Source organism: Artibeus jamaicensis, unplaced genomic scaffold, assembly GCF_021234435.1.
Source record: "Artibeus jamaicensis isolate MK-2021 breed Jamaican fruit bat unplaced genomic scaffold, CSHL_Jam_final scaffold_614, whole genome shotgun sequence".
NCBI classification, from domain to species: domain Eukaryota; kingdom Metazoa; phylum Chordata; class Mammalia; order Chiroptera; family Phyllostomidae; genus Artibeus; species Artibeus jamaicensis.
Window position 1 is genome coordinate 4,455,045 of NW_026522050.1, and position 9,156 is coordinate 4,464,200.

A 9,156-nucleotide genomic window follows, 5' to 3' on the forward strand; every position below is an offset into this window, starting at 1 on the left:
AAACCCCAGCTCTGCCCCTTAACAGATTGGTGGCCTTGGGTACCTGATTTAACCCCTTTAAGCTTCCGCGCCCTCAGCTGCAGAGGGGGCATATGAATGCCTGCCTTTCTGGGCTCAGGGGCGGACAGAACAAGTGTGAGGATCACACCACATGGAGCTCCCACCCCAGAGACACCCTTTTGCTGTGACAGTGGGACAGTGACCCAGGTCTTCTGACAAACACAGGACAGCCTTTTGAAGCCACCAAGAGTGAAAAAGAAAAAGCCATTGCAAGAGACCAGTGCAAAGTGTAAGCCGCACTGTTTATTTCCGTCTGTGATGTGGGTGGGATGAGCCACCGCCAGGGCCTCTGTACCAGCTTGAGGGGTCGCCTCAGCCCCGGGCAGCCCAGCTCGTGGTGCCCTTTGGGCCGGAGGGAGGTGGGGGGCACAGGGAGGTCCTGAGCCTCACCATCACTGTGCACCCGGGGATGATGATGGGGTCTGGTGGGCTGGCTCCGACCTTCCCCGGCAAAGTCCCGGGCCCTTGGGGGTGGGTGGCCAGAGTCAGTACCGACTCCATTTTACAGGGACGGGAAACGAGCGTTTCGGAGCAGTGGGGTGACAGCGCTTGGCTCAGACCAAGCTTTTGGGGAGCCCGGTGGAGCTGGGGGGCCGCAGGTGCCATCTGGTTCAGTGGTTTCTTTTCATTAGGAAACAGGCCTGATGAGGTGGGGCAGCAGATTACAAGGACAGAGCTGGTCCTGGGGCCCCGAGTCACAAGGCCGGGCCACTGCCGGCTCTGTGGGCTCGGGAGCTGGGCACATTACTCCCCTCTGGAGGATTCGGGGCTCTCTGAGCTTAGTAACCTTCCCCAGGTCTGAGGGCCGGGGCAGCCCCTGAACCTGTCTCCGAAGAGGCAGGGTTTCCCCAATGAGCAGAGGGAAATACAGAGCGGCACAGAAAGGGGGCGGGGCCCAGGGACACGCCCTGGGCATCAACCAGCACTTCTCGGAAAGAAATCACTGTGGGACAAGTGTCTGTGGGACAGACGTCCTCGGGGAAGACTGCACTCGAGGGCCACAGAATGTGAGGAGTGGGGAGGGGGTCTGCCTCAGATTAACGAGGTGGGGGTGGGGAAGGCGGGGCTTGGAAGGGAAAGGCTGGACACCCACAGGCCAGAGTGACCATCTACTCCGACAAATCCTTGGGCACATACGCCACATTGTCATAGGCAGGGGGTGGAGAGGCTGCGGGGCTGGGGATGCTGAAGTCTGTGCTGAAAGCGTTTGGCAGGAAAATCACAGGCTGCAAAGAGAAAGAAAACCCAATGACAATGTTAGGAGAGGTCCAGCCCCGCAGGGAGGTGTTACAACAATGCCTCCTTGTGGCAATTCTGAGAATAGCACCCTCGTAACGAATTCGGGGAGCCTGAATAGGTCAACTCAGAAACTCTCCTTCGTTCAAGTCATACTTCAAAGAATATCTACCAGAGCCAACGATGGGAATACAGCAGTGAACAAAACAGACAAGAGTCTCATCTCTCTAGAAGCTAGAGATCTCTCTGGTTGGCCCTGCACTGGGTCAAGTTGGCCATACATAGCACCAGCCTCCTCGTTGCTGGCTGGCCTCTGCCTTTTCTCTCCGCCCCCTGCATTAGACAAACCCTCTGGATTGATTTCCCCGAGCCCTGCTCGGGGTATACGTGTCTCCTCAAAGGCTTTCAATAGCCTCACCTCCCATTTTGCAGGTAGCCACCTCCCCAGCTGCACCCCCACGCCGAGATCTGCATTTTCCTGCCCGAGGCAGCCTTCACTCCAACTGGTTCGCCTGCCACCAACACCCGCCTCCACCCCTCTTCTGGCTTCAGAGGGTTTGGGAACCTAAGCTCAGTTTCCAGTGAGGCATGCTGGCCTTTCTGTTGGCCCCTGTCTCTCTCATGGCCAGTGAACTTCTAGAGAGTTCTACTCAAAGGTGTGCAGCCCTCCAACCTCTCCCCTGCGTCCAGGGCCATTACTCTGCTCTGCGTCGTGGCTCACAGAGCTGTGGGGCCCATTGGTGCTGGCGCCCTCCTGTGGCCATAAAGATAATAGTCCCATCTTCTGGCAAAGACTTTTTTTGGGGTTCCTTCATTTAGGAGTGGAGTTCATCGAAGCCCAGTCCTTCCGGGTTGCTCCTGAGAGGGAAGCAGGGAGGGTCTGGAAGCAGAGACCCTTTGCAGCGCACAGCCTTCCTCGGGCCCAGGTTGGGATGGAAATACTCACCGCATTGGCTTGGGCGCGGGAGGCTTGGCACCCAAAGTGGGTGGCAATGATGGCGATGAAGAACTCCAGGATGGTGAAGATGGTAAGCACAGCCAGATAGCCCCTGCCCACATCCTGGGGGCCAAAAACCCATAGTTAAGACAAGCTGAGAGTTGTAGAATTGAGGAGGGAAAGAGGTCCAGAGCGAGAATAACTGGTCCATGGCCGCACAGCCAGTTGGTGGCAGAGCCGTAGCTGCAGCCAGTCCTGCTTCTGCCTGTCCTGTGTCCTCTCCTCACTCCACCAGGCTGTCTCTCCGCCCCCCCAAAGCCCATACTTGGGGCAGGGTCATGGGGTCAATATACTCACGGGTCTAGTGGGACTGGCAGGCCCAGCCAATGCCCAGGGCTCTGGCCCCCTGGTGCTGAACACTCCTGCCTTCCCCACCCCCTGCATAGGGCTCTACCACTCTCCATGTCCCCCCCCCCCCCCCCCCCCGCTGCTGAAGGCATCTTGGAACACACCCAGTTAGTGACACCAAAATCCATGAGCAGAATGGCTGTCCCGGCAAAGGCCGCCATGGCACTGAGAATGTTTGTCCCCAGGCTGCTCCTCACCTGCATGAGAGAGACCGGAGGGAGCGGAGGAGAGGGGAGGAAGAGCCCGAGCCTCCCACGCCCAGCCCTCCACGGCCTGGGGGCAGTGGCCACTGACTCCAGTTCTCGTTGACCCCTCTCCTTTCCTCCTGTCCCCCCCCCCCCACCAGGGCCCCCTGGGAATGGCTCTGTTCAGCAGTCCCCGGGTCCAAAGCCAGGATCGCCTCCCCGTTGTCCACACCGAGCCTTCCACGACCATCTGGACCTCGACATCTGCATCTAAATTCTCCCCACTTCCATTCCTTGATCTCGAATGGAACCACACGCGGTTTCTGCAGCAGCCCTGCCCACGGCCCCTTCTGCAGCCTCATGCTTTCCCTTTGTGTTTCTCAGTCCCGTCTGCCCACCAGGGCCCAGCTTAGCTGCCTCCTCCTCCAGGAGGGCTTCTTGCACCTGCCTTTTCTCTGAACAACCACAGGCGCTCTATCTGAGGACCACCCATCACTTTCCGCCCCACAGTGTATTTCGAAGGGCAGGGTCTGTCTTGTCTGGGCGCCGTCCTGGGCCTGGCCCTCAGCGAGCCCCCAGGAAGTGCTTGTGGAAGGAGCTGAGTGGGTGAGTGTATTTGGGGTCCTAGTGGAGCCGAGTCCCACCATGGCCCCACCCTTGTCCCGGGTCCCCTGACCAGACTTACCAGGCAGCTGGTGTGGCTCTTCTCAGCTGCCACCGAAAGGGACCCAGAGATGACGAACTGTGTGGGGGAGAGGGGACTCCTGTGGGGCTTTGGCCAGGACTCTGAGCAGAACACATATGCTTGGCTCTTTCGAGGCCATGGGCACCTCTCGGCTGCCACCTCCTCTGCCTCCTGGCCAGGCACCTTACTACCTCTCCGGTTACTAGGGGCCCCTGTCCAGTGAACCAGCTGAAGCTTGCAAGACATTTTCATTGATGTCCTATCACCAGAGCCTGGTAGGGAAGGCATTATGCCTCCAGACATTTACCGAGCAGCAGGTATGTGCCGAGAACAGAACAAAGTTGAGTAATATGGACAAGACCCCTGCTCTCACGGGGCTTCTAGTCTAACTGGGGAAGACTGGCAATTAGATAAACGATCAAGAAGTCCCATTAGCGATGTTTCCCTCAACGTTGGGTAGCGATGGACTATTTGAAGGGCTACTGTGCCCGGGTTCGGGAACCACCACTTACTGGAGGGATGTCCTTCTCCTGTCAGTCTCTGACTCTCTGCAAAGGGGGGAGCGTTGCAAACGACAATCCCCGTTTGGTGCAGAATCAATGCTTGGTAATTGGCTCCCACGTGCATTAGCTCTTGACTTCCCCCAACTATGGGGTAGGCAGGCCCAGAACTATGGATCCGACTTTTAGATGAGGAGGCTGAGGCCTGTGACTCAGACCAACGCCTTCACTCCTGTGTCTTCACTGCAAAGCTTGTGCTCTGCCTGGGAGCACGGCAAATGCAAACGTGCTCTCTGCAAGTCGGAGGTTGCCCAGCAGGGGTCGCTGCCGGGTTGGCCGGGTGTGGGTGGAGGAATAGGCTCAGGGCCTTCAGAGCTGGTCAGACTCCCAGGCGAGGGAGCTCGTGGGGGGCTGGGACTCAGGAGGGCAGATGGCAGGTTCGGACGCGGGGTGAGGCTGAGGATCCAGGTAACACAGATGGTATCCCTATCCTCTGCAGCCACCCCTTCACCCCATCCTTTCTGGGAGCCTTCTCCGTGCCGGGCTCTTTGCTGGAGGCTTGGCACGCAGAGGAGTGGGCGCTGGCTCGGGTTTAGGGTTGGGTTTGCGATTAGGAGTTAGACTGAGGCTCAAGGCTGTGCTCAGGAGAACGCGATGGGGTGTGCACGGGGGGGCAGAGGTGACTCTGGGCATGGCCCCCAAATGACTCCGCACTTACGCAAGCTCCTCCCCAGAAGGGGACGCCGCCTTCGATGAAGAGCATCCCCACGCGGCCACGGCGCACCATGAGCAGCACGCTGCCGAAGCCCAGGTGGATGAGGCCGATGAGGATCTGCACCGTCTGCGGGGAGCGGTGGGCAGCTCAGCCTGGCGGGCGGCCGCGCTCCACACCGCCCCCTGCCGGCCGCGGAGGACAGCGCGCCAGAGCCCCGTGCTCCCCAAGGGACTGGGAAATAAACTCACATTCCGTGCTTTTGAGATTCCTTACGGTTTATAACAACCGTAAAAGACAGTTTTAAGAAGGAAAGGCAGTTCCCCACAGCCTTCGGGACCCACCTGCTTGTTTCCATGTCTCTACGGGTCTGCATCCTGCTTTGCGCCGTGACCCCTTGGCTCTCCAGCTTCGCTCTGTGTGGTTCCCTGGTTTTCTTTGACCTGATTTCATTTCCTGCACACAGTGCCTCACCCTTTCCTTCCCCTCCCTCCTCATCCCGTACCGTGTATCTTCTGGGGAATCTTGCCCCTTTCGGTGTCTATCATCACTCCATTCGCCTGTGGCTTGGAGCCGACCCTCCCTACCCAGCTGAAATGTCTTTAAATGTTTATTTTTATTTTAAAGAGGTGGCTTACCAGCACCCCACTGATCCCTTCCCAGGAGTGGAATGGTTTTCCCAAAGGTGGGGACATGTGGGCTTCTTGTAATTTCTGCCACATTTCTTTCCAAATGTTTTAATGACTAAGTTCTAGGACTGAGTGCAAGGACACTGGAGGTGCTTGGATCCAACCTCTGCCTGGTCTAGGAGCCCTTTCCAGCTCCTGACTTCCAGATGGACCCCCTCACGACATGGCACTCACCACCACCCAAACCAGCGTGGCCCACGTATGGGCGGGTCTGCCTGTGAACATCAGGAATCGCAGTCTTGGGGCCCAGCGTGTTCAGGCCAGAGTTTCTGGGTGTCATAGGGCATTGGGGTTGAAAGTAGAACTTGACAGCTGGGCCGTCCCAGGGCACAGGATGCCACTTAACAACCGTGTGGCCTTGGGCCAGTGACCTTGTCTTGGCGGGCCTCGATTTCCTGATCTGTCCTGTGGGGACCATGCGTCTTGTCTCACAAAGTGGTGATGAGAACGGAAGGGGACAGTGTCTGCAACTTCCTTGGCATAGTGTGTGCACCTCTTGGGGGTGCCCAATAAATAAGAGCTATGATCATCATCATCGTCATCACCATTACTAAACTATGTTTTCATCTTCCACTTGGAGAAACAAAGGCCAAGGGACAAACTGAAGACACTGTGTGTGTATATAAAGATGAATATGTGTATCTATTTATCTATCCATCCATCCACCTACCTCCTATCTAATGTTTTATTCCCTCCCAGGGACCAGTATCACAAGGCCATCCGAGACTGGGAAAGGCCAGAGGGACTGCCTTTCATGGACCGTCAGCTCGGCAGGAGCTGGCCCTCAGCCACCACTTCCTTCCCTCCCCCTCCTTCCTTTGCTCCTTACGTCCCAGTCATGTCAGCCTTGTCTTCTGTCCTTGAACAAGCCACACGCTTTCCCACCTCAGGGCCTTTGCACTTGCTGTTCTCTCTGCCTCCAGACCTTCTTCCCTTGGTCGGCTTCAGCTTGGCAGCTGGGTTTTAGCTTAAATGTCGTCTTTCCAGAGAGACATTTCTGTTCACCCGAGCTAGTGTTGCCCTCCCCGCTCCTGCATTTTGGACCTCATTGCCTTATTTGGAGTTATCTTCATCATCAGTTTACTGCTACTCTCTGTGAGCTCCACAAGGAGGGGTCCTTGTTGGTCTAGTGCATAGCTGAGACCTCCAGCGCTCACTAAGTACTTACCACTGCTTGCCCCCTCTCCAAGGTGTGCGCCCCTGTGCTAGGCGCCTACGCCTCCCTGCTCCGGGTCTACGCCTCAGGTCATTGCCTCCGGTCATTACCGGAGAGGCCGATCTTACCCCTAAAGCTTTGGGCTCTCCTGTCAGGAAGGTCTCCGTGGGCCGCAAGTCCGGAGGCTGGGTGGTTCTTGGAGTCTGTGCCCCCAGCGGTGGCTCCTCCAAGTGCAGGATCCCCGGAGGCTGGCACGTGGAGGCGGGCAGAATGGCTGGTGGTGGGCGGAGGCCGCTGGCGTTGCTGGGCGGGATGACGACAAACACCCCATTGCTGGCGGGTGCTGCGGACATCTTGCTCAGAGCTCCTGGGAGACAAAGGCTTGGGAGATGCTCACGGGAACATGATGGCTACACATCTGCATCGACCTTTGTACTTTATAAACAATGTGCGACCTACCCCCGTCCACAGCAACCCGCTGTGGCGGGCGCCACATTTTCTGATTGTCGGTGTGGGGGCTTCACTTGGGGAAGTGAATGGGTGTCCTGGGTCAAGGGGTGAGGCAAGGCCGAGACTTGAATTCCAGTCTCTCCATCCCTAGAAGCCACCTGTTTAATGTCTGCTCTACTACCTGGAAAGGCCTTTAGGGGGAGCGCGTGTTTAAACCTCCTCGTTTTCCCAGAGAGGATGCGAGACTTGCTCAGGAACACAGAGCTCCTGCGAGGCAGAGCTCAGCCAGCAGGGGCTTCTTCACCCGGGACTGGAACTGCCAGTTCCCGTCCCTCAGCCGTGGCTAATGAGCTTGTATAACTAGTCACCTGCTATGGGAAGGGTTCTCTTTGGCCGCCCGAGCCGTCGCCATGAATGTAGCAGAGATCATGGGTTATGGAAGCTTCATGTATGTGTGTCTGGCCTGAGCAAACCACTCAGCTGTCAGGAGATGAGTTTTCCAGGAAACAGCAGAGTGAGGACCCGGCCTGACTGCAATAAAACCAAAGACAGTCATTCTTTCCAATGGCATTAAGTGGTTCAGCACTTGTCTCTGGAAATAGAGGCCAGGATTTGAACCCTGGGCCCTGTGGTTACCATGAGACAGAAGAAAAGATGGCTGCCTCCCCTTGCCTCAGTTTCCTTCCCTGTAAAGTGGGGATAATAACACTGGTAGGAATCTCACAGGGTTTGCTGTGAGTTAGATAGAAATAACACATACAAACCTTATAAAAAGCCATTTTTTTAAAGAGAGCGAATGTAAACCAAGGTCAGATACAGAATCCCAGCCCTCAGGAAGCCTATTGCTTAGGAGGAAGAACAAGAGAAATCTGCAGTCCAGCTGAACACATAATTATTGAGCATTTAAACTTAAGGGCTAGGAGAAAAAGATGAATTAAGACTGAATGTCCTGTTCTCACAGGGTCTGGCTAGCCAGGGCCACAGCCCCTAGGGTCACTGCTCGGGGGAGGGGCCGGTGGAGGGAGGGACGGCCACTGCCACCCCGACTGTGGAACTGAGGAGACTCCAGGGAGCACACGGACCTGCACCAGCTGCTCCTCTCTCACCTCCCTCACCCCACATTCCTTTGCTTTTCCTTTTCTCTCTTTTTCATCTTGGTTTCCCTCCCTGCCAGGCATGCTGGGGATGCGTAGAGAGTTGCCCAGGGAGACAGGATAGTAAGAAGCTAGGAAAATTCCTGGGCAAGTGGAATGGGGAAACTGAGACAAGAAATTGAAACAAGGCCGAACAGTTTGAGCACCTTACAGCCAGCTGTGAATCGCAAGATGTTATCTGCCCCAATCGAGGACACTCGAGGGCAAATGGTTTCAACTCCTCCTCCCTAAGCAGAGAGCACACAGCCTCCCCGGCCATCAACCACACGTGTGCAGGGGGCGGGGCAAGCTGATGCCGACAGAGAGACAACGCGAAGCAAAGGGAGCCAGCTCCGGACTGAGCTGCACAACTGCCCTGCCGGCTCCTCCTCCCAGAGAAACAGCAAGACTGCGTCCTCCCCCCTAGGAATTTCCCCTCGGAATTCCCGAGTCCCCCCCCCCCCCCCGTAAATTTGCTTCTGAAAGTTCAAAGTGAGGTGGATGTGAGGGTTTCTACCCGCCACCTCCTCAGGCTGCGGGCCTCTGATATTAGCCCAGTTATCATCCAATCCCTGCCTCTGCTTTCTGGCCGGGTGCTGACAGGCACCTCCCGAGGGAGTGGGAGGGAGTGGAGAGGGAGAGGGCCTGCAGATGGAGGGTCTGCACTGAGGAGGACCCCCCTGCCCCCAGGTCTTTGCTTCTTGAGGTGTGGACAATGAACGTTTAGGCCCTGGAGTCTTTCTAAGGGAGAGACAGGCGTGGGCTATTGGTTGTGCTTAGCGACGAGGAAATGGGCAATAGGAGAAAAGCCCCTTTCTCAGGCCCTCTTCCCAGAGCGGGCTGGGCCCCTGAGTGAAGCATGAGTGACCCGAATTGTTTCAGGAGCCTTTCTCCTCGGGACCAGAAAATTACCAGGAGCGCCCTGAAGCCTCAGAGGCTCCTGGGACTTTCGAAACAGGACATTCGGGACCATGCAAAGCAGATGGTGGCTTTGGGTGCGGGGTC

General features: G+C 56.8%; 1 protein-coding gene across 2 annotated transcripts; it reads right to left on the reverse strand.

Annotated features, from left to right (window-relative positions):
• Positions 1-300: 300 nt before the first annotated feature.
• On the reverse strand, positions 301-6,936 carry LOC119043670 (membrane-spanning 4-domains subfamily A member 15). 2 transcript variants are annotated; one of them, XM_037137704.2, is made up of 6 exons: positions 6,697-6,936; positions 4,730-4,852; positions 3,512-3,568; positions 2,746-2,838; positions 2,243-2,356; positions 301-1,286 (listed from the first exon to the last, which is right to left on the reverse strand). In XM_037137704.2, the coding sequence occupies exons 1-6, from the start codon at positions 6,919-6,921 to the stop codon at positions 1,170-1,172; spliced, it is 729 nt and encodes a 242-aa protein (XP_036993599.1). In that variant the 5' UTR covers positions 6,922-6,936; the 3' UTR covers positions 301-1,169. The 2 variants fall into 2 exon arrangements, with proteins under 2 accessions (XP_036993599.1, XP_036993598.1); XM_037137703.2 differs by lacking the exon at positions 4,730-4,852 and having other exon boundaries at positions 6,697-6,921.
• Positions 6,937-9,156: the final 2,220 nt, after the last annotated feature.

Excerpts from the sequence above, each read along its gene's own strand:
- LOC119043670 (XM_037137704.2), bottom strand. The coding sequence starts at position 6,921 with ATGTCCGCAGCACCCGCCAGCAATGGGGTGTTTGTCGTCATCCCGCCC. Across the intron at positions 2,839-3,511 it reads AGAGCCACACCAGCTGCCTG|GTGAGGAGCAGCCTGGGGAC; the intron begins GTAAGTCTGGTC and ends TCTCTCATGCAG. Across the intron at positions 1,287-2,242 it reads CCCGCGCCCAAGCCAATGCG|CCTGTGATTTTCCTGCCAAA; the intron begins GTGAGTATTTCC and ends TTCTCTTTGCAG.